Source organism: Podarcis filfolensis, assembly GCF_964270895.1.
Source record: "Podarcis filfolensis genome assembly, chromosome: 1".
In the NCBI taxonomy this organism is placed as follows: domain Eukaryota; kingdom Metazoa; phylum Chordata; class Lepidosauria; order Squamata; family Lacertidae; genus Podarcis; species Podarcis filfolensis.
Window position 1 is genome coordinate 112,024,495 of NC_139604.1, and position 12,855 is coordinate 112,037,349.

General features: G+C 44.4%; 1 protein-coding gene across 2 annotated transcripts; it reads left to right on the top strand.

Moving 5' to 3' along the window:
- Positions 1-941: 941 nt before the first annotated feature.
- Positions 942-11,984, top strand: GPR65 (G protein-coupled receptor 65). 2 transcript variants are annotated; one of them, XR_014549201.1, is made up of 3 exons: positions 942-1,062; positions 9,052-10,527; positions 11,179-11,984. XR_014549201.1 is itself a non-coding variant. In XM_083619098.1 (2 exons), the coding sequence occupies exon 2, from the start codon at positions 9,212-9,214 to the stop codon at positions 10,265-10,267; it is 1,056 nt and encodes a 351-aa protein (XP_083475224.1). In that variant the 5' UTR covers positions 942-1,057; positions 9,052-9,211; the 3' UTR covers positions 10,268-10,760. The 2 variants fall into 2 exon arrangements, 1 of the variants encoding a protein (XP_083475224.1); XM_083619098.1 differs by lacking the exon at positions 11,179-11,984 and having other exon boundaries at positions 942-1,057; positions 9,052-10,760.
- Positions 11,985-12,855: the final 871 nt, after the last annotated feature.

Here is a 12,855-nt window from a genome sequence, read left to right on the forward strand (position 1 = left end):
TGCCCAGACACTGAGATCCAGCGCTGAGGGCTTTCTGGCTGTTCCCTCACTGCGAGAAGCAAAGCTACAGGGAACCAGGCAGAGGGCCTTCTCAGTAGTGGCACCCGCCCTGTGGAACGCCCTCCCATCAGATGTCAAAGAGGTAAACAACTACCTGACATTTAGAAGACATCTGAAGGCAGCCCTGTTCAGGGAAGTTTTTAATGTGTGACATTTTAATGTATTTTTAATCTTTGTTGGAAGCCACCCAGAGTGGCTGAGAAAACTCAGCCAGATGGGTGGAGTACAAATAATAAATTATATTACACATCCCAGTCTTCAAGGAGTGACTCCAGGAGTACCTGTGCTTTCCCAGGGTTTGGTTTCCTTGGAATGATGATCAGTGGAAACTATGGTGTCTTTACTTCCCCATTAGGCTTCCAAGGAAGCACAAACACATGTCTCTGTCTCTCCAGATTACAGCATCAGTCCAAACTCTCTCACACAGAGATATCCCCTTGGTCTGTTATGGTTTTCCTAAAATGACAGAGGTGAGGAAATATGTGTCCTCTTCCTGGACAGGACCATCACTTAGTTGTCACTATGGCAACGTAACTCACTCTTGTTGGTGAGAGCACCTAAGAGAGAGGCTGCTCTGGCTGGTTCAGCAGATTTTCTCTTACAGATTTTAACCTCTCACAGAGAACATCACAGGCCTTGAAGAGACCCCCACAAATATCATCCAGACTGACTCTCCAACCCTATAGTAATCCTTTTAGTGTTCCCTCTTCGGTAAGGTAAAGACTTGGTGAATCTTATGGCCCCTTTCCCTGCACAAATAGTATTAGTGTGAAAAGATTTAAGCTCCAGATCATGTGGGCAGAAAAGAAACCATGGCTTCCTCCCATCACCACCAGCAACTGCAAAGTTGTTTCCTCTTTTTCCTAACCTCTCAAAGCAGACTCTAGCAATTTCCTGTCTCTGCATGAGAAATGGTTCTCATCGGAGCACATTGTCTTCTGAGGGTGAAGTGTCTAAAGTAACAAAAACAAAGCAGCAGAGCAGGGTCACAACTGAAGTAAGGTAAGTCCTAATTCTTACAAAATTTAACTAGAAATACAGGTTTCAGGGTATGTATAAAGGCTGAAACTACGAGATCTGTTCGAGATCATCAAACAGCCAGCTTGGGCCTTTGACTGTGGGTGCCCGGGACTGTGGATGCCATACAGCGTGCATGGCCCTGACACTGAAATTTATGGGTGCCCAGCACTTTCATGGGGAATTTTGTGGGTGTTTGGGCACGCAGCGCCCCAGGGATTTGGCATCTATGTCATCAAACAAAGGGTGACACAAGAGGTTCCCTCTTGACAGACTGTTTCAAAATACATTGTTTCAAATAAACTGTTTCAAAATACATTGACCTGTAACTTCTAAAAACTATATACAAACAAAGAAACAGATCAGTAATGTTTTTCTGGCCCAGGCTTTGGAGCATTGTATGGATAGATTGGCTGGCGGCCAGCAGTGAATGTAACAGAATAATAATAATAATAATAATTTATTATTTATACCCCGCCCATCTGGCTGGGCCTCCCCAGCCACTCTGGGCGGCTTCCATAGAAACCAAAAATACAGTAAAATATCACACGTTAAAAACTTCCCTTAAGATGTCTTCTGAATGTCAGGTAGTTGTTTATCACTTTGACATCTGCTGGAAGGGCGTTCCACAGGGCGGGCGCCACTACCGAGAAGGCCCTCTGCCTGGTTCCCTGTAGCTTTGCTTCTCGCAATGAGGGAACCGCCAGAAGGCCCTCGGCGCTGGACCTCAGCATCCGGGCAGAACGATGGGGGTGGAGACGCTCCTTCAGGTATACTGGACCGAGGCCGTTTAGGGCTTTAAAGGTCAGCACCAACACTTTGAATTGTGCTCGGAAACGTACTGGGAGCCAATGTAGGTCTTTCAAGACCGGTGTTATATGGTCTCGGCGGCCGCCCCCAGTCACCAGTCTAGCTGCACCCTTGGCTTTCTTTTCTCCCCCCCCCCTCCCTGTGCCCTGTGTTGATGTGGGTGGGTGAACACCTGCTCCACAGTCCTTTTTACAATCAAGAAGTATATAAATTTTACGAAATAAAAAATAAATAAATTGTTGGATCCCTCCACTAAACTGTTTCGGATGCCAGTGGAGGGCAGCTAGCATCTAAGGGGGTGATTAATAAAGAACAGCATTGTAAAAGGTTGCGGCCATGTGCTTCAATTGTCCAATTGCCAGTGTGGTGTATTGGTTAAGAGCGGTGGACTCGTAATCTGGGGAGCCAGGTTCACGTCTCCGCTCCTCCACATGCAGCTGCTGGGTGACCTTGGGCCAGTCACACTTCTTTGAAGTCTCTCAGCCCCACTCACCTCACAGAGTGTTAGTTGTGGGGGAGGAAGGGAAAGGAGAATGTTAAGACTCCTTCGGGTAGTGATAAAGCGGGATATCAAACCCAAACTCTTCTTCTTCTTCTTCTTCCCCTTTCTGGAATCTGTCCCTGGTAAATCTCCGTCCTCTCTTTCAGAAAACGCCTTTGTCCTTAGTGTGTGCATGCAAGCGTGCATTCACACAAAAGTGCAACAAGAGTTCGTCAGGTCTCGATCGTCCCCCTTATCTCTGAGTCCATGCAAATACCACCATATTGGCGGGGGGGGGGGCTTCTATAGACAGGAAATGTTGCTGAATGTTCTCTGAGTTCCAGGTATTCTGCAATAGAGTGATAGCCATCAACACGGACAGCTTTCAAAGAAGATAGCTCAGTCAGTAGAGCATGAGACTCTTAATCTCATGCAATGTGCAGCAGAGAGGGATAAATTAAAACACCACAGAAAATGGGGTGGGAAGTCAAGCAAAGACAAAATTATTATTTATTGAAGTATATATGTTAATTGTTTGAAAATTCAATTAAAAATTGTTATAAAAAGAGACCCTTAATCTCAGGGTCGTGGGTTTGAGCCCTATGTTGGACAAAAAATTCCTGCATTGCAGGGGGTTGGACTAGGTGACCCTTACGGTCCTTTCCACCTCTACAATTCTGAGTATATGAGTTTATGGATTTGACAAATTCATGGAGGATAAGGCTATCATTGATGGGCATATTCATCCTCCTTTGAATACCAGTTGATGGGAATCACAAGTGAGTAAAGTCTTGTTGCACTCAGGCCCTGCTTTCAGGGCTCCCATAAGCATCGGATTTGCCACTGGGAGAAAAGGATGTTGAACTTGATGGGCCATTGGCCTGAACAAGGAGGCTCTCCTTGTGTACTTCGGCAAACGTACCCCTATTCTAAGCTCAATTTTATGACTGAAGTCTTAAACACATTTAGTGGGATTTTCTTCTAAATACACCTGTTTAGAATTCAGTGGCATAGCACAGGTGCAAAATTGTTAGGGGCACAAAAATTTCAACACCTGGTGCCACCTCAATACAGCTGTGGGTTTCCGTTGCTGGGCTCCATTGAAAATGGCTTCTCCATACGAACCAGGAAGTGACCTTTCCAGACTACAGAATGACTCTTCTTTTCTTATTTCTGTGGCTGTGATCTCCTGGGTGATGCGGACGCCGTTAGGCAGTTGAATGTGCATGAGTACTTGATCTGTTTCCCTCCCACCCCCCCTTGCGGTCCTGGGCACTGACAACCCACGTTACACCACTGTTAGAGTTGCTCTCTGTAATGGCCAGTTAACTAATACCCCCACTTCAGAAGCCTGCAATAATATTTGTGTGTGTGTGTGTGTGTGTGTGTGTGTGTCTCCTGGAAAACAACTTGACAAGTGCAATTATTATGAACCAGTTTATAACTCTAAAAAAACCTCCAGGGTTCTATCCTGTGCTAGTCCTGCTCAGAACAGACCCGCTGAAGTTAATGGACCTGAATAATTAAGGTTTGTGCCTTTCCATGGGTCTACTCTGAGTAGGACTAGCAATTTCAGAGCTGCTTCCAAACAAAAGTATTTCTGCACTTGGAGAGTGCAATTGTTGCAAAGGTATCAGCAGGAACCCAGACAAATTCTTCTTGCTGGCTGCTCCCAGACTTTGGAACTCCCTTCCTAAAAAAGTTAGACCGGCTCCCTCCTTTCTGTCCTTCTGTCCTTTTCTATTTCAAAAGGCCTTTGTGATCTGATTGTTTTAAAGGAAAAGGCTGGTGCTGTGGGGGGTTTATTGTTATTGTCTTTGTTTTTAATGGATCTTTGTATATTATTTTAATTCTATTAGTGTTTAACTACATTTTAATGATAGTCTTTTCTATGTTTTTAGCTTGTTCTGTTTCATCTGTGTAAGTTGCCTTGAGTCTCAGGCTGGGGAAAAGGCAGGATATAAATAAATATAATAGTCATAATTCTCTTCCTACAGTTATTTTTCCCCAAACACAAATCCATACAGATTAGCTTGGAAAGTGACCTTCCTCCCCCACCCACCCTCCTGCTACTACATTTATTTTAGCAAGTGTGCAGTGTGGATTCTTGAAGGTCAAAGCACTTATTGGCTAGGGTCTACAACGCTGATCAAATGACATATATCCATTCCCATTAATGTCTCACATTACTAGTGTATAGTGTGCACCATTGCTCCAGCCCTGCATCTCTCACACACAGGCTTCTTTGGCTTAGTATGTCGTGCAAACCTTAGATTGTGGTTTAGCACTCTCCAGTCTAGAGATGGGCAAATCTGTCAACTTAAGTGTCTCTCAGTTCCTCATTCCACCACCCCCTCTTAAATTTAGTTCTCTGCATTTCTATCCTCATGAAAATTCAGCAGCATTTTAGTAAGAATTTCTCCTAATACAAATTTTTGCTTGCAATTTTGCCCAATAAACACATTTCTGCAAAGCGTTTTCCTGTTCTATAATTCATTTCTGTATGCTGTTTTCAGGCATATATGCATGTTTATGCACACCTTACTGAAATGCATTTCATTTAGTAAACATTACTTGGCTGGAAAACTACATTGTAAAATACAGAGAAGTGTGAATTTTGAAGGATGGCTGTGTTTTGCCCATGTGCCTATTTCGGAAGCGTGAATTAGCTTGGTTCACCAGCAAGTGCAAATTTCTCCCCCAGCCCAATTCCAAACAATCAGTGGCTCGTGGTTTGCCCAGATCTAAGGTATGAGCTTATCTGGGCAAACCACATATGAACTTGGGTTTGGACAATATGGTGGGCCAAACTATGGCTTTACCTCAGTGCAACACAGCTGCAGAATGACTAGAGAGGAGTAGAGTGCCCTCACTCACTCATTCATACTAAGCCATGTTGTTTCATATTCCGGACTTCTTTCTAGTGTATTTTTGGTGAACTCTTGAATGAATGTCATCTGAACCAAATGTTGTGTTATATCGGAAGACAGAAACTTGCCTTATACTGAACTATAGTGTCCATATCAAGAGAAATAATAGTCCCACTCTATTCTGCCTTGGTCAGACCACACCTGGAATATTGTGTCCAAGTCTGGGCACCACAATTTAGGAAGGATGTTGACAAGCTAGAATGTGTGCCGAGGAGGGCAACCAAGATGATCAAGGGTCTGGAAATCAAGCTTTATGGTTGAAGGAGCTGGGTATGTTTAGCCTAGAAAAGAGGAGATATGATGTTCATCTTCAAATATCTGAAGAGCCGCCACATGGTAGAGGAAACAAGCTTGTTTTCTCCTGCTCTGAAGGGTAGGACTTAAACCAACGGCTTCAAGTTACAAGAAAGGAGATTCCAAATAAACATCAGGGGAAACTTTCTGACAGCAAGAGCTATTCAACATGGAAACAATCTCCCTCAGGAGGTTACGGACTCTCCTTCCTTGGAGGTTTTTAGCAGAGGTTAGATGGCCATCTGTCATGGATGTTTCACTTGAGATTCCTGCATTGCAGGGGTTGGACTTGGGTCCCTTCCAACTCTACAATTCTATGATTCCACAGTAAAGACCAATGCAAAGAATTTATCTACCTTCACTGTGACCTCTCTGTCCTCCCTCAAGTATTTTAATCCCCCCACATTTTTTTCTTTGTCTAGACCAGGGGTGCCCAAACTTTTTTCAAAGAGGGCCAGATTTGATGAAGTGAACATGCGTGAGGGCCGGCCAAAGTTGTTGACCTTTTTTAAGGATTGAAGTTGTTGAGCTTTTTTCTTTTTTCACAATTTTACCCCAAAGTTGTTGAGCTTTGGGACAGAAGCTGCAACCTTGGTGTTATCAGCACTACCCCTCTAACCAACTCAGCTATCCAGGTCTTCACTGGACCCTAAAAGAAACAATAATGCACAGAATTAAAACAGCACCATGTCTGTTTATAGCAACAAAATGCACAGATGAGAAAAACTGGCTATAGACACATTACATGAGAGGCACACATTGGCTTATGCACACAAAATAATTCCGTATGTTTCCAACTGCAAATTTCTCAGGAGGGGAGAAGAGAGAAATTAGTAGACATTTCCCCCATTTTCAGAAATACATACTGATAGAAACTCCATATTCAATTAAACATTTAGTGATATGAGGACATGAGTAGGTGTGGAACTCTAAAATATCCTGCGTAAGATGATTCCACCTCTAGTTTGAAGATGGACATAGGATGATGGAGGCTATAAGGAACAGAATTTGTGCCTTTCATCATCTGTGTCTCACTACCTGATTGGAATAACTGTGGCCACTGATTTATTTCTGGACAAATTAGCTGGTGATAGGGCCATTTTGGGTGGGTGGGTGGGAGAGAAAATAAACTTTGATGCTTGAGATGAAGTCACTTTAATAACTTGATCGCACAGCTTGATTGTTTGAACGTGTTTTGTGATATTTTAGGGATAATAGTTACACAACCACGATTTTAACTGTTGCTAATTTGCTGTGTTTCATTAACAGAGGCTCAGCTTTTCTTTGTCTCCATTCCTCCAAGGGCATTCGGCTTTTCACACACGTTCGTTAGCCGTTTTACTCCTCCACAAATACAAGACCCTCCTTGCTTTGTTAATGTCTCATTCACTCACTCTCTGCCTACATCACTTTGCTGCCATTCAGCCTCTCCCCTGAGCTCCCTTCAATTCCCCCCACCAACACTCCCAATTATCTCTCTCTGCAAACCACACAGCATTCCCCACACCATCGTCTTCCAGTTTTTCGCTCCGGTTTCTCCATACCCCCCGCCCCCAGAATCCAACCTCAGGTGCAATTCTCTACCAGCCCCTCATAACTTCTCTTCGTCCCATAGATTTTGCCCCCCAATCCCAGTTTTTAAAAGAGCGAGTGAGCAGTCCTCGATTCTACTCCCACAGGCACCCTTCCTCCCCAACCATCCCTTTTTTCCTGCGCTCCCCCCAGTCCACTTCCCAAAGGTTGCCACCTTTTCCTTGGCGCCTGCTCTGCACCCTTTTAACAGCACGAAATCCAGCAGGGTGCCATTCTCCCTATTCCTTCGATTGCTGGATTTCTGCTTACACCTCTTGCCAAGGGGGAGGGAAAGAAGGAGTGGCAACCCTGAACTTGCCTTGGATTCTTCACCCCCCAACCCCTCACTAGACACACAGCTCTCTTCTCCAGATCACCTGCTTTAAAGTCTCTGTCCCTCTCCATGCCAACCTGCTCTGCCTCATATTTTGGTGTCAACCCACCTGCAAAAACCCCTCACGTCCAAGCTTGTAAAAAGGCAAGCAAGACCCATCACCACCATCGCCTGTGTGCTGCTCTTTAGGGTGAGCAAGTCTCTCACTTCCTGGCTCCTCCAACGTCCCCCCCCCTTAAAGGCTCTTTCTTTCTTTCTTTCTTTCTTTCTTTCTTTCTTTCTTTCTTTCTTCTCTCTCTCTCTCTCTCTTTCTTTCCCTCCCCCCTCCCTCGGGCACCACGCCCTCCTCCCGACCCTGCCGCACTTCCTCAGCGAGGAGAACCACAGAATTGTAGTCAGACGGGACCCCCAAAGGTCCTTTAGTCCAACCCCCCTGCGATGCAGCAATCTCCACTGAAGCATCCACGGTAGAAGTCCCCTCTCGGCCTCTCCCACGTCCCACCACGCGTCCATCCACCGGCCGCTCCACGGCTCCTCCCGCAGGGCCAAAAATGCTCTGAGGGCGCAGCCATCCCTCTCCTACCCTTTTCCCACCCGCCCCATAGTAAGCAAACCGGGGCTGGGTCGCGCACTGCCCCTGGGGTTGGTCCTCCTGCAACCCCTTTCCAACCCACCCGCGTTTCAATTCCCTCCGAGCCGCAGCAGGACTCCGGAGCTGCTGGACGAGGAGCTCGGCGCAAGTGGATGGAAGTCCCGGGGAGCAGTTCCGTCACCTCCGCTCCCCTCTTTCCTACTGCCGGAGCGGAGCCGCGGCCCCGGAGCCCCAGGCGCTCCCAGCCCCGGCCCCCGGTGCTCATTGGTCCGAGGAGGCCCCCATGGGCGCAGACTGGCGAGCCGGTATTAAAAATCACATGGGCAGCGCTCAAAAGAGAGGCAGTAGCGAGGAAAAAAAGCGAGAATAAAAGGTGAAGGCTGGTGGCCGCCGGCGGCTACATGGGCCACATGACGAGGTCTGGCGGGCCAGAATCAGCCCGCGGGCCTTGTGTTTGACACCTGTGGTCTAGACCTTGTTCCGTCTCATTGGGTGGATTCTTGCTAATGGTGCATTTAAATAAATGTTTGCTTTTCTGCTTTTTGGAATTTGCTTCACACATTCTTCCTTTGCTTACCTTATCAGAGTTCACTACAGTTTGTGGTCTTTTTATTTTTCTTCTTTCAGCAAGTGATCCTGCAATTTAACTACATTGGCTACCTTTTTATATTTCTTTGTAGCTATTCTAATCTGTGCTGTGTTATTTTCTCCCTCAGAGACTGTTCTAGACATGAGCCATTCCTTCTAGATGGTCCTTCATTGCTCAGTTTTCCTTCCTTTCAGAATTTTAAAAGAGGGAAAGAGACCCTAAAGCCACCCAAAATGACAGATGTACAGCAGTACCTTTAATCATCTCCATCCTTTTACTACTGCTTTTTGCTTTGAGCGTCATTGACAATTGCCTCGATCAGAGTAACTAAACAAACCATCTAATTGCATCTTTTCTTTCTCTCCTTTGCAGCAAAGAAACAAAAACAAAATGCAGTGAATTGCATTTTGGTGAAGGTTGACAATCTGGATCATAAGAACCTATTATCTGCTCTTCTGTGACCCAAAATTGGATTGGGACAACTAGTAATTTTTGGCATCATATCCCTTCCATCTGGAGTGAACTGGTCTTAATGGAAAGAATGGCCTGTAATAAATCATTATGCAATGCAACAACCTGTCTTATAACTTATGAACTAGATCAACATTTGTTTCCTGTTCTCTACAGCATTTTGATTATTATCAGTATTCCTGCCAACTCTGCATCCCTTTATATATCCTACAGCCAAATAAAGCAGAAAAATGAGTTGGGCATCTATCTTCTAAGTTTAGCTTTAGCTGACCTGCTGTACACTTTGACCCTGCCTCTATGGATTTATTATGCTCAGAATGAGGATAACTGGGACCTTTCCCAGCAACTTTGCACTTTTTCTGTTTTCCTTAAGTACTTGAATTATTACACCAGCTCAGCATTTCTCACCTGCATTTCCATTGATAGATACTTAGCTGTAGTCTACCCACTGAGGTTCCACTATTTGCGTACAAGAAGATTTGCCTTGCTTGCCTCTATCTTTGTCTGGGCCTTCGAAATCATGTCAAACTATCAGGTTTTAAAGAACGAAGACATATTTAATGAAACTTTTGTATCCACAAACCATACATTTTGTTATGATACATACCCTCTAGTAAACTGGCAGGCCCAACTGAACTTTTACCGTGTGGTTGTGGGGTATGCAATCCCAATGGCCATCATGGTCTTCTGCTACCAGAAAATATACCGAGCCGTGAAGAACAATCAAGCAACCCGAAACAGGGACAAGAGGAAAATCAGCCACTTATTGCTGAGCATCGTCGTCACTTTCTTTTTGTGCTTTACTCCATATCATGTCGTTCTGTTCATTCGCAGTATCGTTGAGCCATGTGAGTGTGACTGTGGCTGCGGCTGTGACGCTGCCGAGAGGATGTTTATACCTTACAGGATTACAACTGCGCTGACGAGTCTGAACTGTATAGCTGACCCAATTCTCTACTGCTTCGTGAGTGAAACTGGAAGAATGGATATTTGGAACATGCTCAAGTGCGGCTCTTCTGAGAGCCAAAGAGATGCACAACTTTCACAAAAGGTTGCCATTTCCAGTAGTTCACAGGAGAAAGCCATGATGGTTCTGAAATCAGAAACTGTGCTATAGAGCAGAGATACAGGAATGGGGGAGGGGGCGCTGTGGCCCTCTGTAAGTTGTTGGACTTCAAGTCTCATCGGCCTCTGGATGTGTGAGTGAAAAGGACCAGCTTTTTTGTGCCTGAAGAAAAGAACAAGGTGGTGTCCTCATCCCAAACCAGAAGCTGACTGGACTCCCAGCTGAATCTTACTTCATCACTGGCATTGGGTCACTGTCTTCCACTACACCTAAGGACAGGGGTATGCACAACTCTGTTCTCCAATATCTTGGTCCCACTCCCCATCCCACCAGTATCTAAGGCAGCTGCTTTACGCTTCCCTGGCAAAAGATACTTGGAGTGGGAGTTTGAAATGAATGAAGCTGTAAAGTTTGGCTTCTCTCCCCACCCCCTTCATCGTCAAATTCAGTTTGCCATATTTCCACATTGGCATGATTGTTTTTTTAAAAAGTCTGGGTGAAAGTTTAATTTATTATAAAATAAAATGTATTCTGTGCACAGGAAGGCTGTTCTAGATCATTCTATTGCTTTCTGTTTTAAGTTAGAAACTGCTCTTCGTTGTACAGTGGACCCTTGGGTTGCGAACGTGATCCGTGTGGGATGCACGTTCACAACCCACAGCAGCGCGTCTGCGCACGCGCAGGTTGCGATTCAGCGTTTCTGCTCATGCGCAAAGTGCGATTTAGTGCAACTACCGAAACCCGGAAGTAACCCATTCCAGTACTTCCTGTTTCTGTGGGTCTGTAACCCGAAAAAAATGCAACCTGAAGCATCTGTAACCTGAGGTATGGTCAAAACATCATGGGCCCAGAAAACAGAACCATAAGTGGAAAAGGAAACCTTAAGGGAGGATAAATTAGGGGAAATAGAAGCTTAAACTGAACTCTGCTGCTCATAAGCCAAGATGTTGAGAGGGGGCTAGAAATAATGGTATCATTCACTTGATGCAGTAAACCATAGTTAATGATTTTCCATGTACACACCACTCTCAACCACTGATTTCAACACACCAGTGCTCTTCCCTATTAGTGCACAAGAGAAAGAAACCACCCTTGATGGCTTGGCATGGCCAAATTCCTGGCTGCCAGGTCAATGGGAAAGATGTCATAAAGACAATGCCAGACACATTGAGACACAAGCAGCTTCGAATCCACATTATGTGGATAAGCCCTTTGTCTCCCAAACAAACTGTCTTGTGCTACTTCTGAAACAGCATGGGGGACCGCAGGTGTACAGCTCATAATTTCCTGTGCACTTTATCTAGATGCACCCTGGTGTTATTTTCCTTGATTTTACGTCAGGGCTTTTATCAAGTCATCTTAGCCCATATGTTGCTAGCTAGAAGAACGTGCAACGCAGGAAATGGAAAAATAGTAACCTGATACTATCAAGGGCGTAGCGACTAACTTTGGTGCAGCCTGCAGCTACCTAGGAAATTCATGAAGTATCCTGTTCTTTGTTATGTATGCAAAATATTGTGAAATCTACATCAATCAGATCTAATAATAGAAGTCTGCTTTGGAGGTTCAAGTTGCTCCGGCTAGGCCGCTTACTTAAGAAATGATACACGTGTAACAGAATTGCTAAGAGTGACAGAGTCTGTCATGTGGATTACCAAGATAATGCATGTGAAATTTTGAGTAAGTTTAAGGCTGCAATACTCTACCACTTACCGGGGTGTGACCCACATTGAACAGCCTCCTTGTTAATAAAAACAAAACCTCCTGATGCTTTCTTATCCCTACTGCACCTTTCTCTAGGCACAGGTTCTATCATATTCTCTGGGTTGGAAGCTTCAGCTCAAACCTCACCTCCCAAAAGCCTTACTGTTGCAATCTTATCTCTGCAGTTTATGCCTCTCTTTTGGTTCTGGGTCTCTCATTCACAGCTGGTGCCTCACGGAGTCAGTGGCAGTCTGAGTAAAAAAAAAGAACCCCACTAGCGCCTCTTCTGGCACACTCATCTCTGTAGCTTCTCCATCTCCCTCACATGAATTTTCTTCTGAGTAGACAGAATCATAAACGAACATCAAGGGTTATCAAGTCTAACTTCCTGCCAATGTTGGGAATGCACTGTTACAGCACCCCTGATAGGTAGGCATCTGGCTTCGGGTTCAAAACATCTAACAAAAGAGATCCCACCACTTTCTGAGTCAATTTGTTCTACAGCTCACACTCTTTTTTTTTTTTTAAGTAATGTTTATTAAAGTTTCAAAGAAGTGACAAAAATGAAAAGAAGAAAAAAAAGAAACAAAAACTACAAAATACAGAAAAGTAAAAGCAATCAAAAACAAATCAATCTTTCCATGTCTTGTCTTTCATTTGCTTGTTTCCCTGACCTCCTCACACCTCCCTTTTTTGTATTCTAGTTCAATAGTTGTTTCAGCAAGTCCTTACCATTTTTGCTTTTATCTTGATATTTTATCTTAATATATTGTAACTTTACATTTTTACCTGTTAACAATCCATTTTTACATACCCCTTTGTAACATTATTGCTAAAACCACATAACTTCATTCCAGCATCTCTCTAACATTCCTTAATTTTACAGTGTTTCTGTAAATAGTCTTTAAATTTCTTCCAGTCTTCTTCTACCGACT

Excerpts from the sequence above, each read along its gene's own strand:
- GPR65 (XM_083619098.1), top strand. The coding sequence starts at position 9,212 with ATGGAAAGAATGGCCTGTAATAAATCATTATGCAATGCAACAACCTGT.